The sequence below is a fragment of the Miscanthus floridulus genome, chromosome 18 (genome assembly GCF_019320115.1).
Source record: "Miscanthus floridulus cultivar M001 chromosome 18, ASM1932011v1, whole genome shotgun sequence".
Taxonomy (NCBI): domain Eukaryota; kingdom Viridiplantae; phylum Streptophyta; class Magnoliopsida; order Poales; family Poaceae; genus Miscanthus; species Miscanthus floridulus.
The window spans coordinates 26,212,409-26,227,398 of record NC_089597.1 but is presented as its reverse complement, the minus strand read 5'-3'; the positions used below and the strand labels follow the sequence as shown (position 1 = coordinate 26,227,398).

Below are 14,990 nucleotides of genomic sequence, written 5' to 3'. Positions count from 1 at the left end.
CAAAGTCCAAACAGATCCAAAAGTCAGAGGCGCCATTGTGCCAAGAGCACTTTGTATCAAACAGGTTTGCTTCTTTTTTAACAATACAAAATTTTCTTTACAATAAGCCTAAGCCTCATTTGTACCTGCCAAGCTCATGCTGAGCCTCCCTGCCTCCTAAGTGCTCATGGATCTACAGAGAAGCTCAAATCCCCTTCACATATCCCAAGGAGATGGCAAACAATTAGCTCTAGCTTCTCCCCTAGATATTAGCTCTTAGCGATTTTTGTGGCTACTACTATGTGTGGTGAAGAACAAAATTGTGAAGCAACCGCCCTGTTTGTTTGGGCTTGTTTGGCTGATAAGTCATGGTTGAAAGTACTGTTAGCTTATTTGGTGTGTGAGAAAAATACTGTTCATTGGCTGAAAAAGTACGGCTTATAAGTCAATCAAGCCCAAACGAATAGGGCGAACAACAGTAGATGCTACAAACTGCTGAATCTGGGCAGACACGCAGCTTCCCATGTGTCCACAGAAGTGACGAGTCAGCTCTGTCTTAAGTTCTGCCTCTAGTTGCTGAGTTAAAATGTGTCTTGGTGATTCACCAGGAATTTCCGGCTACTAAAATTCTGTCATGCTGCGCAGATGGAGCGGTTCCTGGTAATCCATCATGGCTAATTCTGTCATGCTGCGCAGATGGAGCGCTTCCTGGTTATCCATCATGGCTGGAGGCCTGAAACTTAGATCTGCTGAAACCTCTATTCAGCACCCCACCAATGCCGCATTATACCATACTTGTTAGCCGACTAGCACTAGCCACCGACCCTTTCCTTCGTCGGCGGCGTTTTTGTTGCACTCTACAACTAAGATACAGCATAAGGCCTGCATGTTGGAGAAAGGAATAAGGAAAGGAATAACACAGCATGTATTCATAACTTAGTCAATTAGTGTTTGTTACTGACAAGCAGTGGCAGCGAAGCAAGGTACCATCCATTGGCTTGCCATTAACATTCCTATGTCAACCTGCAAAACAAAAATCAGCATATTCCAGCACTGTCCAGTGGATAAATTGCCAGTAACTGCTTCCCTCTTAAGAAAAGCTAGTTTATCGAATTCTGTTCACTAATATAAGCTCAAACTGGCCTCTTAAGTTACGATCATTCTTTCAGTAATATAAGCAAGTCAATTATTTTTCATGTATTGTAATTCAGTTAAAGAAGTCAAAGTTCAAGATGCAAACCTCCTCATGACCAATAAATCCAAAATAATCTCTTTTATCATCAAATTTAGCAGCATCTGGTGTCGAAAGATTTCTTTGAAGCCTTTCGACTTTATCTTGTCTACTGTCAGTAGTTTGTATTGTTACATTGGGAGAACTAGAACTTTCATGCATCTGGTACTCTGGAAGCTTTCTTGACGTGCCTGTTGGTTGGACACCATAACCTTTCGTTCCCCAAACCTCAAACCGGGAATCTTGGTGGCAGATCAATTCCTTGCCAACAACTGTTGAGTATGTTGAAAAGTTTACATCCATTCTACGTGACGGCTGATGGATATTCTCAAAAACTGGAAACTTTAACTGTGCTGCCTCTGAGAAAAGGACATGATCTTTCACTCTGTTGCCAGTGAACTCCAATATTTTTCTCAAAAGCCAATAGCAGTTTGTTACCATGTGACTACTGTCAAGACAATTTGAATCACCATAGATTGCAATCCTCCCTTCTCCTGCTTCCATCACTCCAAGAATTGAGGAGAGCTACAAGAGAGAGAAACCAATAAGCCTTACATATTAATACATACAGCAATACAGCAATATAATATATTTATATAATAATGTAAAACAGTACCATCAGACAAGATTATTGAGTCATACAATGTGATCAAAACATGTTTAAGCCACTAGAAGAATTGAACACCGAATGGCTAACAGTGCTCGTTAGAATTCAGTCTATTTTGAAGGGATATATATTTATTATCAGTTCTCATCACTAAAAATATTAGCTCTAATGGGTGTTCCATTTCCATACTTTCAAATTTAAATTGTACAAACTAACTGAGTACTTTCATTAGGACAAAAGCTTACATTACAATTTTCTTTTAAAATTTTGGAATAATACATTTTAGTAAACTGATATGTTGAGTAATCTAAACAACCGGACTTTTTATTTAGCCAACAGAGAGTAAAAAAAAAAACCAAGTTAGCACAGATCTTCATAATTTAGTTTAGAACCTTGCACCCGCAGATATAGAGATGGTCTCATAAGTACTGAACTAAAAGGCCATATCCACTAACCTTGCTTTTCCCCTGGGTGCTTTCTGTATCCAGTGTTCCTATGTGATCTTGCACCATCTTTGAGTTTTCCTGGAGCTCGAAGCTATGCAAGAAACCTCCCGCTGGAAATTGCACTATATCAGTTCCAGAAGCATAGTGGGTCTGCTCACCATTGATTGAGAAGTCACCAGTAAGTATTTTGTCCCCCAAAGCAATGCCAAATGGTGCCAGAAGTTCATTAATTGCAGGAATATTTGCACCCCCAGTAATTGGAGTCCACCAACTTCGGGTATTCTCATCAAAGAATGTCATCTTAACCATTGTATCAACATGGTACCACTCAGCAAAAACAGCAATACCAAGTCCCTTGTGTATAACATCATCCCTAAGTTTCAGAATCTCTTCATCAAAGTATTCGTCCTCAAGATCAACCATAAGCAATGTCCCATAATTGCTAGCATCAAAGCAAGTAAGTGGTGATCCAAGTGTCTCAATATAGTACCCTGCATCTCTTAACATGTTGAACAGAATGTGAAAGTTCGTGTGCAAGTGGTCACCATGCCAGTCAAGGATATCATTATGAACATTAAGGGAATCCCTTGGAACATATCCCGAGGGATACTTAATATTATGATATTGGTCCCACAATATCCTTTTTGACCTAACAGGTGTTGGAACTACCTTGATCTTCAAGTGAAGAACACATGTACTACTCCATGGGCTGCTTTCTCCATGAGCTGCTGGGGTATAAATAGTCAGAGTAACATTGCCACTAATTATGCCTGAAAACTGAGAACCCTCATCTTTAACTTGCAAATGTAGAGCAAGATATCCCGTCCAGGGCCAGATGACATCTGAGTAGGTGAAGTGAACACTAAGAAGATTGCCAATATCCTCAGAAGGTTGCCATAAAGGTTGATCCTTTACATAACCAATCACCCCCATCCCGTTCAGAATTGTAGCATTGAAGATTACTGGCATAGCTCCAGCATACATAGGTTGACGACAAAAAGGCCAGAAATATGGACAGTCAGTGAAGTCAAGCATAGTAGGAAATATGCTTGCACGTGGTTGGTAATTTTTCAAGATTTCATATGACTGCCAGCTGGAAACAAATGGTACAATAAGTGAGTATGATGTTGAGCAATGCAAGGGAATAAGATTAAGATAAATCTGAAAGCACTAATCGGAAGTTCTTGCGCGGCAGCTGCTGCTGCGGCAACCACTCCTGCAGTTACCGTTCTTCGCAGAAGAAAACAAGCAGCGGCAGCTGCAGAAGCACAGCTAAGCAGGCCGGAAATATCCAACAACAGGAAACAGACCTTGCAATTGCTGATTTTGTAATTTAAGAAAAAGGTATCCAAAAAGGGGATAAGGAACTCACAGATCAAGCTTGCCAGCACCTTGTTCATACATGTTCGGACCTGAAAGTTTAGAAGCACCCTCAACAAGGGCCTGTTTCATAGCAGCAGGGTTGAGGATCAATTTCCGCTTGTCTTCAGGTATAACACTAACAAGCAAGCATACTACACCAGCAACCACCGGGCTTGCTACACTGGTGCCTGAAAGGGTCTTACAGCCTGTGCTGATCTTCGATCCAATTATATCTCGACTATATGCAACAACATCAGGTTTCACACGACCATAACTGCAGAATAGAATACATAGTTCTGAGAATGATATTTTTTCAATGAGTGACATGAAGCGTGCGTAAAAGACAATGGTTACTCTGAAAGGTCAAACTTTTTACCAGTATACAATATGTATTCACCTTTGCATTGTAAAGTTAATTAGTACTCCAATTTTTCCAATAATAACACAAGCTTGTTAACGCTATGTCTACAAGTTGGAAGCAAAGAAACAGCTTCTCGTCATGCACCAGAAAAACTCACAATTAAATTCTTATGAAGCAAAATTCTCATAAAAAACCATGCACAAATTGAAGTAATTGCTGAATAGTGCTTCATCAATTCCACTATTCCCATGAAGTATCATAAGATAAAAGCAACGGAGCATAGCCACAGAAGACAATATTAAGATGTCATATGCTACTTCAAGCATGAGAAATAGCGCAGGACCATCTTATGTGCTAATGTGCAGACTACAGATAGTCATGTTTGGTAAGAATGAACCTGAAAAGTACCTCTTATATGTGGGAGGATACCATCATACATAACTTAAAAACACCCAATTAAATTTTGAAGAAGACTATATGCATGGGACCGTACACAATCATGATACCAGTTTCATATGCTTTGCACATTGATGAGACATGTGAGTAGCGGTCATGAAAGCTAATTCTTTTTTCAATAAAAGTCCAATCGCCATTGCCTTTACAGAAATGATGAAACCAGACCAAGATAAAATTAAAAAAAGAAACAGCAGTGAGATACTAAGAAACTGTACCACCAAGATAGAAAATGTACCCATGAGGAAGCTCCCACGTAGTCATGCCTCTTGAGGAAAATGAAGCTATATGGTTATTGTAATCAATACCACCAACACCAATAACATCGCTTTGATCAGCTGGGTTGTTTAATGTGCCATAAAGAGGCCCATCATTTCCAATAGCTGATACCATAATAATGTTGTTTGCTGTGAGCTCCCAGACCTACAGAACCAGTCCATAATAAAAATTTCAAGTTTCACTAGAGATCCTGTTTAAAATGCTGTTAACAAAAGGGATTTTTTTTTCACTCATTAAGCAGCAGATGTGATATAGCAATAGTTTTTATGTTCGTTTTACAGGGCCCCCTTTTTGCGCTCAATGGCAGAAAATCTGGATAGCAAGGAAAATTCATAAAAACTACAAATACAAAACCAAAATAAATGTCCATCATATTTTATAAAAAGGGCTATCAGAACAATCAGGTGGCTACAAAAACAGTTGAGATGTGTGAAAGCATAATGAAAAATAGTAAAATCATCACCAGGCTGTACCTTTTCCACAAAGGGGAGATCCAGGTAATCAGGTCCACCAATGCTCAAGTTCAAAACATCCATACCGGTAGCTATTGCGTAGTTAAATGCATCCAAGAACCATGATGTGTAGGATATCTGCACTGAGAACAAGACGAAATTCTCAAAATCTTACCAGTATGTACTCCAATGGACAGGTATTATGTACATTTGTCAAAAAATTAGTACGTCCATGATACTATAAGTTCACTATAATTCATAAAAAAACATGTTAGAGTTGGAATTCCTTTTCTTTTGTGACGGAAGTTGCTGAAAGTTGTGTTTTGGAGACCTTCTAGATATCAAGTGTCACTTTATGAGAAGGTAGTAGGATTCGACAATACCAAAAGTTGCATATTCAGCCAAATCCAGTACCTGAGCATCTGTGAAGACTCGAAAAGCATATATCTCGGTATCAGGTGCGAATCCAGGGCATTCTGCATCTTGGCCAGCAATAACTCCTGCTACAAATGTTCCATGCCCAAGGTTATCATTTAGTGTGTCTTCATTTGTCCAATTTGTGCGCTCCTACAAAATTAGCCTCTTAAGTAATGTTTTTCACCTTGCTTCAAAAGAAGAAGAACCCTGGGGGATGCAATTTCAAAAACCAATATGAGATTAAGATTTTCTGCAATATCGTCTAATCTGGCAGAAAGTTCTGGTTCTATTTTCCATGAGGGAATTATATATGGTCTGTTTGCTCCTACAGTTCCAATACATGAATATTTGACATGAATCAATGCAACAGATAAAGTGCTAATATGGTAAGAAAAATGGAAGGAAACGACACCAAACAGTGGTATGATATTACACATGTTATCCAGGCCCTGTTTGGCACAACTTAAACTCATTATAACAGTATAAACTGGCTTATGGACAGCAGCTGTGAAAAGCAGGTTTCTGAAGAAGCTACGAGCCTAAAAGGCTATAAAAGCTATACGTTTGGCAGCCTAGCTTTCTCCAGCTTTTTAATGGGTCCTCTCTTGTGGGACCCAGCCACCCAGGTGTCATTGAGAGCTCAGCCTCATTTGTCCCTCTCAGCCAATTGGAGCGGTGGTTGCCGGCGGTCGCATTGCACCACCCTGGATAAGTCGTCAGCTCCCAAGAGCTCGGCCAAGTAGGAATTGGATCGTGGCCACAGAATCGGCTCCGACGTCTGGGTTTGAGCAGACTCGAGTTGTGATTGGGGAGGAGCACACACATAGAGCCATAGAAGGAGCGGGGCCCGACGGAGTAGAAGTGAGAGGGGAAGCTTCTCAGCAGTGGAATGACTCCGTGGGGTCTGAGAGCTTGGGCTGTGGAGGGGCCTCGGGAAAGCAAATCTCGCTAGAGAAGTGGCCTCAGGCGAAACAAATCTCAATAACGGGTGGCGTAGGCATCAAGGGAGTGGGCAGCGAATCTTGATTCCAGCTCGGGCAGCAGTGAAGGATCTCATCGAGAGTCAAGACCAGACCAGCAGCATGAAAATAAGTGGTGCCAAACAGGGCCTCAAGAGTCAAGACCAGACCAGCAGCATGCACTTACTTCAAGGTCTGTTTCATTGCCTTCCAAATTCATGCCGTTTGAACTTCTTATGCTGGTATGTTAAGATCATTGTTGATGAAAACAAATGGAACAATGTACCTTAATATTGCGAAAGTGTGGATGATCGGCCCGAATACCAGTGTCAAAAATGGCCATTTTGACTTTCTTGCCAGTGAAGCCTCTTCTCCATAATCGTTCAGCTCCAAAAAGTGATGTAACTTGTGATTTCTGTCAAATGACACATTATATAATATTAAAACATGAAAACATAGGTCCATGTCAACTGACAAATTATGGACAGTTGACAGTGGAGATTTATCAGATCTATCAATCAAACATTGTATTGAAGAATCCATATGCATAAATCATATATGATCAATCGAGTTTGGTTATCAATATTGTGACTATATATCCTTTGATCATATACATGAAATTATGAAAATTACAATTATAGTCAAGAAGCTCGGTCAAATGAATATTGTCAACTGTCAGATTACCATAAAACTACCATTAAATATTTAAATTACAATGGGTAACTGAACTTCACCTCAACAAGCTGATATCAGAAAAGTAGCAATCCCCAAAATGGACTGAACAATTAAAACTTTAAAAGATAGGTGCTCATTATTTTGTGTCTTTCATGATGGATTGTCCTAATTTGCAGTTTGCAAGAAATGCTTGAAAGAGCATTGTAGTGATTAAACTGATATTTGACACAAAGACAATATGTCTTCAACATGAACCTGACAATCTGATCTGATGAATATAAATTTTCCATTTCCAAAGATAATGCCAAAAAAAAGGTAAAATATTGAGCTTCTAAGTATAAAGCATTCAACAGTCTAATCCAAAACTTTGCATGATAGCAGCTAGCTTTATACTTATCCATATGGTGCTGGTAGCTTTCAATGTATCACAATCAACTACTTATAACATTGATGAACCGGGTTGCATCTCAGTGCCATACAGCTATGCTATTTCAGAAATGTCCTAATTACAGAGCTGATTATACACTTACACTCATTTCAGACTCTAGACTACAATCTGAGACCATATCCGTAAACAAGTAACAAGAAGCTATATGGAATACCTCCATTCTTCTAATACCAAAGTTATGAAGTTGCCAACACTTGATTATCAAACACATAAAAAAACATCATTTCGATTAACATGTCCAATGCTTTTCACTGACAGACGAAACGATTATTCATTTGGCGTTCAAAGCCATAATAATACAAAGACATACTCAACACAAAGAAACAATCTTGCATCGATCTTTGTTGTTTGTAACATGAGCAGAGGTGTTGTACCTGCAAAAGAAGCCTCCGCCCCCAAGTAGCAGAAGACGAATTGCCCGCCTCTCCCTCTCCGCCACTCTCCTCCTCCCCCTCGAACGACATGGCGGTGAACAGCTTCCCCCGCCGGGGCGGCCGCGGCCGATCCGCCGCGGCCGCGGCCGCCGCCGACAGGGGGGAGCGCGAGTAGGTGGCGTCGGCGTGCACGTCCCGCACGCGGCCGAGCGCCCGCACCGCCGCGACGACGGCCTCGCGGTGCGCGTCGCGGATCTCGAGCACCGCGAAGTCGGTGGGGAACGCGGCAGCGGGGTTCCGCCGCTCCACCCACCGCCACGCCGCCGCGGGGGCGGCGGCGCCACCACGGAGCCCCGCGTCCAGGTACTCCCGGTGCTCCTCCGCGCGGCGGTACTCCAGGAACCGCACCACGTGCCTGGACGCGGGCGCCGTTTCTTCCCCCTCGCCGCCCACGCGGCTGCTGCGGTTGGGGGAGCCGGAGGGCAGGGGCAGGATGCGGAGCGCGAGGAGGAGCAGTGGGAGCAAGGCCGCGTACGCTAGCCGCTTCTCCATCACGGGAAGCGGCGGCGAGATGGACGGACGGATAGCCGCCGGAGATCGGCGGGCGGCTGGTCGCCGGCAACGCGTGGGTGCGGGCAGGGGAGGCGACAGTCACGAGACGCAATTAATTACTGCAATCGCCAACGACTCCTAAATTGCTGCGCCGGAGACGTTTACCACTGGTACTAATAAAAGTAATTATTCAGTGGGCTTCATTCGTCCTCCAATTCTGACTTGATCGTTGGATTTGTGAAAGCCCAGGCCCATGATGACCGACTGAGGGAAGCTGGGAACAGAGAGGATGCGGATTGGGCCCATGAAGAAATATAGCGCGAGACGAGCCCAGCACCAAGTAACAACTCGTCATGAGGCGGTGCGGGACTGCGGGAGGTCGGAGCTGGTTGTTCCGTTTAGTGCCACCTCGGAAGGGGAGAGACCGAGAGGCCCGGGGAGGCGGCTATAAGAGGTGGGGGTGGGCGACCGGTGGAAACCATCTTTGCGCTTGGGGCAATGACGCAGCTTATGAGGTCATACCGAGGCGCGTCAATTGCTGGTTGAAAACTATTTCCAAACCCCCTCTTTGGCCCTCTGGGCCACTGAGAATTTCTGGAAGGGCTCCTTCTCTTCGGAGAGGGGAAAGCCCTACAAATCAAGATTGGAACATTTTATTTTTCTGTATCTCAACAGGGTATTGGAAGTTCTGCGCAAACGGATGCTGTAGTTTGCAGATATGTATTTGTTCTCAGGATTTGAGCTCCATCAACTGCGTTACTACTTATTGTTGATGATGAACAATAAGCACTCATGGTTTGCTTATTCTTTTTTGGTTTTGTCAATAAATCGCGCCGCAAGGAGATGTTCTACCGTCAACTTATTCTGCTCATCTATCTTGACCTGGGAGTCCCATTGTTGTTTTTTGAGATAACAACAATTAAACATAGAGCACCACAATCATTTTTAGCAAGAGAGGACTTGAAAGGTAATGAAAGTACCGTTGACAGATTTGTTATGTGAGGAAATATTGTTCGTTGCTAAAAAAAAGTACGGCTTATAAGCCAAGCGAACAGGTCGCATGCCATCATTTTGCTAATATGTATGAAACGCATTTCGGCGAAATCTTGTGTTAGACTTTAGACAAATGGGACAATGATGTTGGGATGAACATAAGCGATTCGATCTAGATCTGAATCTTAACCCCATTTGAGGCTTTGACTTGCGTCCGTCTGAAGCTGAAGTGCTGACCTCCTCGCGCGTCCCTCTAATCTAATCACATGCAGATGCCCCTCCGTCACTCTCCTTAAACTGATTATTACGCGGTCGCCGTCGCCGTCGGCCACCGCCAGCCCATGTGCCCTCCCTCCCCCGTCGCGGCAGACACGTCCTCCGCACGGGGCCCGCCGCCCGCCCTATAATCAACTGACACCAGGCCCCGCCGTCCGCTAGGCCCACCCGTCATCCTCTGCGTTGCAGCTCCCCAGTTGCCCACCTCGTGCTCGCCTGGAGCCTGCTCGGGGAGTCGCGGCGCACGCCTCCCGTCCGCCTTGCCGTTTGAACACTCGAGCTCGAGATCCATTTACGGCATCGCATCGCGCACTCGTGCCCCGCGACTCCTTCGATCCCCTCGTGGCGGTGGCACGTCGGGCGGGCTCTTGCTGCTAGAGCTAGATCTCGGAGGAGCGGAAGGGAGATAGCCAGCCAGGGAGGGAAGGGAAGGGAGGCCGCGGCGCCGCGCATTCCGTCGAGCACGATGAGGGCGCGGCGGGTTGGGGCGCTTCTGCTGCTCGCAGTCCTAGCGCTCGCCGCGTCGGCGGCGCGACTGGACCTGGACGACGACGACGACTCGGGCGTGCTGGACGAGCTGCTGGCCATCGACGAGGAGGCGGAGCGGGGCGGGCTGGACGCCGACGGCGGGGGCGCCGCAGAGGCGGTGCGGCGGGCGCAGTCGATGGTGCTGGCGCTCGACAACGACAACGCGCGCCGCGCCGTGGAGGACCACGCGGAGCTGCTGCTGCTCGGGTACGCGCCGTGGTGCGAGCGCAGCGCGCAGCTCATGCCGCGGTTCGCCGAGGCCGCCGCCGCGCTGCGCGCCATGGGCAGCGCCGTCGCCTTCGCGAAGCTCGACGGGGAGCGCTACCCGAAGGCGGCCGCCGCCGTCGGGGTCAGGGGCTTCCCCACCGTGCTCCTCTTCGTCAATGGCACCGAGCACGCCTACCAAGGCCTCCACACCAAGTGAAGACGCTGCTTTGCTCTCTCTCTTGTCTCTTTTCGTTATATTATTTTACCAATTTATCGTTTGCTGGAGTGTCCTTTCACGTGTCTGACCAATTGACTGGGAATTATCTGTATCTCATGTTGATAGGGACGCCATAGTTACTTGGGTTAGAAAGAAGACTGGTGTGCCAGTCATTAGGCTTCAGTCTAAGGATTCGGCTGAGGAGTTCCTCAAAAAGGACCAGACCTTTGTTATTGGTCTATTCAAGAATTTTGAGGTACTAATGTAATATGAAACGCTGGATGTGAATAAATGTGTCATTTTTCAAATTTTAGTTCGCTCGAAATGTAAAAACTTGTGAAATAAACTTTATCATCTGTTCAATTTGTGTTCACCATATCCATATTTTGGCAGGGAGCAGAACATGAAGAATTTGTGAAGACAGCAACCACAGACAATGAAGTACAGTTTGTAGAAACCAGTGATACAAGTGTTGCCAAAGTTCTTTTTCCTGGTATTACATCCGAGGAGAAATTTGTGGGCCTTGTTAAAAGCGAGCCAGAGAGGTTTGAAAAGTTTGGTAAGTATTCTGTACATATATTTGGATGTATTTTATGTTCCTTCGGCATTCTTGTGCTCCTTGAGTAAAATTTTCAACGTGTTATAATGACATCTGCCTTCCTAGCTAATTCCGACAGTAACAATTTATCTTGCTCTTTTAGGGTAAAGTACCTAAGCACTCGTTAAGTATTTATGGATTTTCCATATGTTCTTGTTTAATTTACGAGACATAAAGCTTACTGGAGAAAAAGACACTGCATACTGAAACAAATATGCGGGGTTAAATTGCAATTCTTGTTCTATATGCAGTAACTCATACAGTGGGATTTTGCAGATGGAGAGTTTGAAGAAAAGGCAATTTTGCGGTTTGTGGATCTCAACAAGTTTCCCCTAATTACTGTTTTCACTGAGCTCAATTCGGGTAAAGTATATTCAAGCCCTATTAAACTACAGGTTGGCACTCTCTGCCTTTTCTCTACTTTGCTTATCAATCACATGTTTAGGATCCCAGGTGTGCCCAAATTTACTGAAAGGGCACCAGTTATTTATGTTTCTTTCAACTGCAATAAATCATTAAGTGTATAGTGACCAAAAGAAAATTATATAGTTGACTTTTAATCCTTATGAAAGGACAGTTGGATTTACTCTCTCGCAAATTTGTTCTAGGTCTTCACCTTTTCAGAGGCTTATGATTTCGAAGATCTTGAATCTATGGTTGAAGAAATAGCCAGAGCATTCAAGACAAAGGTGCCAACAGATCGATGCTTTTATTTTGTTTCTGACCATGATCACATCACCTGAATGGCTATTTTGGTTAAACATGTTTTTCCCACTGTGTTGCAGATAATGTTTATATATGTGGACACTGCTGAAGAAAACCTTGCAAAACCATTCCTCACTCTTTATGGCCTTGAATCAGAAAAAAAGCCTACTGTAAGTCTCATGTTGGACTCATAATTAATCTGTATATCCCTTTGGTCGTAAATGCATGAGGGCACATGTGTACTATTGCTGATGTCTTATGACTTATGAGTGGATATGGGTGGAGTCCGATTGGTTACTGACTCGGATAATTGATTCCTTTAAGGTAGTGGGCGATAATAATAGCAGTTACTACTCTGGAGACATGAGCTGACAATTGTCAAATCTTTTTCTATGTTGTTTAATTCCATAGATTTTTTATTTACTAAAATTAGAAAGTTCACCAGGTTACAGCATTTGATACAAGCAATGGAGCCAAGTATCTGATGGAGGCAGATATCAATGCAAAGAACCTAAGGGTATTGAGATTTTTATTTTATATTATGTTGATTACCTGACCACTCGAGGCAGTTACTTGACCGTATTGTGTTGCTGGAGAACAGGAGTTCTGCTTAAGTCTTCTGGATGGCACACTGCCGCCGTACCACAAATCAGAACCAGTTCCTCAAGAGGTAAGCTTTATTTATTTGCTTAAATCTTTTAAGGTGTATGTCGTACTGAGATTGAATTCCTGAAGCATTCTAACTTTGAAATAATCACAGGTTAAGGCTTTATAAGGGTACATCATTGTAACTTAGTATTTCTGAAATATGTAGTTCAACATTTCTCAGTAACAATCTCCTCTTGACATTTCATAAGAATGTTTAAAATTGGAAAACAACATCCAATGGGGGTTCCCGGGCGTGGGGTGTGTGAAAACCAACTTACATGGTCTTTATGTTGGTACTGAGCTGTCGTTTTGAAATGTTTTGGGTATTTTCCTTTTGTGAAATTTGTTTAACCACTAAGCAGTATGTTTGACCCTACATTGTGCAGAAGGGACTTGTTGAAAAGGTTGTTGGTCGTACATTTGATTCTTCTGTGCTCGAAAGTCATCAAAACGTCTTCCTTGAGGTATATGGCGTTTTTTATTTGTTATATCTCTTCTCATTTTCAATGTACATATTACATAATTTGTTCTTTAAATGATCTTACAATCCTTTTTTAAATGAAAGGTTCATACACCTTGGTGTGTTGACTGTGAAGCGATAAGTAAAAATGTTGAGAAGTTGGCCAAGCATTTTAATGGTTTGGACAATCTTAAATTTGCACGCATAGATTCTTCTGTGAATGAACATCCCAAATTGAAGGTGAGTCAATCTTTGCATTATCATCCAGGAAAAGGCATGGAATTATCAATAACTGACACTTTCTCTATCATGTTCATGCATCACAAGATGCCGACTTGCAGTGCAATTTTCTATCTAGTTATGTATTCTGTCATTCTGCGTTATAGCTTGATTAATGCTTATCAATGGCATTTCACCCACGCAAGGGCTTGTTTGGATGTTACTCGTATCCAATCTCAATTCCTCTGTGTTGGAGTGAATTGAGGTGGAAATAAAAATTTCACTCAAATCCACTCCAACACATATGGATTGAGGTGAATACGAGTGCATCCAAACAAGGTCTAAGTGTGCGGAGAATACTTTCTGAGGTGTAAACTTATATGGTTGTAACTACCTCTATAAAAACACAGCGTGCTCGCATGCACACATGCAGGCTGCCTGGACATTGCCCACACTCCACACACGTAGGCACACCACCTGCACACAAATGTTCACAGTTCACCCATTGTTCATGATTGATGTGCTGATGCATGTACTTGCAACTATAGCTTGGAAAATTGAAATTTTCATGAGACCCGTGTGTAGAAGTTGAGATTCTGGATGATTCACTGCACGTGTTGGCTATTTTTTTCTTCTTCTGGAAGTTTTCTATTTACTGTTCGGAAACAGTTTAAACACTGTACGAGATAACTGAATCGACCACGTCCAGCCAAAGCTAGCAAATATCATGAGAATATAATATAAATATATATGTAACTATTGGTTAGAGGTACATTGCTTTGGCTACTGGAAGCACAGTTTAATGCATCTGCATGCCTGCATCTCCAAGTTGATTTGTCAAATTTTAAACTTTGCGTTACAATCGTCCATGTTTATGAGCAGGTGAACAATTACCCGACGCTATTCCTTTATCTTGCTGAAGACAAAAGCAACCCGGTATGTCTACAGAAACAAATACAAACATCTGTTAAGTTGATTCTTTTGGACACGTGTTAGTGATGTGCTTTGTGCTGATTCTGTCTTTTGGAGTGCAGATCAAGCTTTCAAAGAAATCAAGTGTCAAGGGCATGGCCAAACTCATCAAGGAGAAGCTGCAAATATCAGATGTGGAGACAGTAGCGGCTCCTGACAATGTCAAGGATGATGTGGAGACAGTAGCGGCTCCTGACAATGTCAAGGATGAGCTATAACCTGTAGTAGACTTCTCCGGCGGCCTGAGTTTGAGTAAGCTAGGGTCCAGTGAAGGGAAACCTGCAGCATGTTTGAGTGTTTTGCGCCAACCTGATAACAGAACTTGCTTTGTCCGCGTGATGTAACTTGTGTTACGTTGACAACAGACAATCGTATAGAGTAGGTGCGTAAATCAAATGAACATGTAAATCAATTTTAATGGGGTTCAGTTCATACATGAATATCCAGGGTAGTATCAGGTTCTCATTTCTGATTCAACATAAATAAAACAAGAGCATCTTTCTTTTATCGGAAGAACTGGAGTGTTCAATAAAGAATTGACCTTCTGTGACTTGAAGTCTTGAAGGCCGCTG

The 14,990-nt window shown here is 43.2% G+C and overlaps 2 protein-coding genes and 1 pseudogene across 4 annotated transcripts; 2 read left to right on the top strand and 1 right to left on the bottom strand.

Moving 5' to 3' along the window:
* Positions 1-31: 31 nt before the first annotated feature.
* LOC136519571 (subtilisin-like protease SBT6.1) lies at positions 32-8,725 on the bottom strand. 2 transcript variants are annotated; one of them, XR_010774979.1, is made up of 11 exons: positions 8,044-8,725; positions 6,833-6,961; positions 5,585-5,737; positions 5,192-5,308; positions 4,678-4,862; positions 3,636-3,899; positions 2,273-3,356; positions 1,220-1,735; positions 942-1,002; positions 684-861; positions 32-632 (listed from the first exon to the last, which is right to left on the bottom strand). XR_010774979.1 is itself a non-coding variant. In XM_066512954.1 (10 exons), exons 1-10 carry the CDS (start codon positions 8,593-8,595, stop codon positions 764-766), a joined length of 3,159 nt encoding a protein of 1,052 aa, XP_066369051.1. In that variant the 5' UTR covers positions 8,596-8,725; the 3' UTR covers positions 32-763. The 2 variants fall into 2 exon arrangements, 1 of the variants encoding a protein (XP_066369051.1); XM_066512954.1 differs by having other exon boundaries at positions 32-861.
* A 350-nt stretch (positions 8,726-9,075) lies between these two features.
* On the top strand, positions 9,076-9,225 carry LOC136525084 (U4 spliceosomal RNA; annotated as a pseudogene).
* Positions 9,226-9,714: 489 nt separating this feature from the next.
* LOC136520113 (protein disulfide isomerase-like 1-5) lies at positions 9,715-14,925 on the top strand. 2 transcript variants are annotated; one of them, XM_066513515.1, is made up of 13 exons: positions 9,716-10,812; positions 10,943-11,072; positions 11,210-11,375; positions 11,691-11,809; positions 12,023-12,103; positions 12,200-12,289; positions 12,565-12,636; positions 12,721-12,789; positions 13,154-13,231; positions 13,333-13,467; positions 14,329-14,382; positions 14,481-14,591; positions 14,631-14,925. In XM_066513515.1, exons 1-13 carry the CDS (start codon positions 10,331-10,333, stop codon positions 14,634-14,636), a joined length of 1,593 nt encoding a protein of 530 aa, XP_066369612.1. In that variant the 5' UTR covers positions 9,716-10,330; the 3' UTR covers positions 14,637-14,925. The 2 variants fall into 2 exon arrangements, with proteins under 2 accessions (XP_066369610.1, XP_066369612.1); XM_066513513.1 differs by having other exon boundaries at positions 9,715-10,812; positions 14,481-14,925.
* Positions 14,926-14,990: the final 65 nt, after the last annotated feature.

Coding starts and splice junctions, on each gene's coding strand:
- LOC136520113 (XM_066513513.1), top strand. CDS start 10,331: ATGAGGGCGCGGCGGGTTGGGGCGCTTCTGCTGCTCGCAGTCCTAGCG. Junction 11,810..12,022: donor CAAGCCCTATTAAACTACAG/GTTGGCACTCTC, acceptor AATTTGTTCTAG/GTCTTCACCTTTTCAGAGGC. Junction 12,790..13,153: donor CAGAACCAGTTCCTCAAGAG/GTAAGCTTTATT, acceptor TACATTGTGCAG/AAGGGACTTGTTGAAAAGGT.
- LOC136519571 (XM_066512954.1), bottom strand. CDS start 8,595: ATGGAGAAGCGGCTAGCGTACGCGGCCTTGCTCCCACTGCTCCTCCTC. Junction 1,003..1,219: donor GATTTATTGGTCATGAGGAG/GTTTGCATCTTG, acceptor TTTGTTTTGCAG/GTTGACATAGGAATGTTAAT. Junction 862..941: donor TTGCTTCGCTGCCACTGCTT/GTCAGTAACAAA, acceptor TCCAACATGCAG/GCCTTATGCTGTATCTTAGT.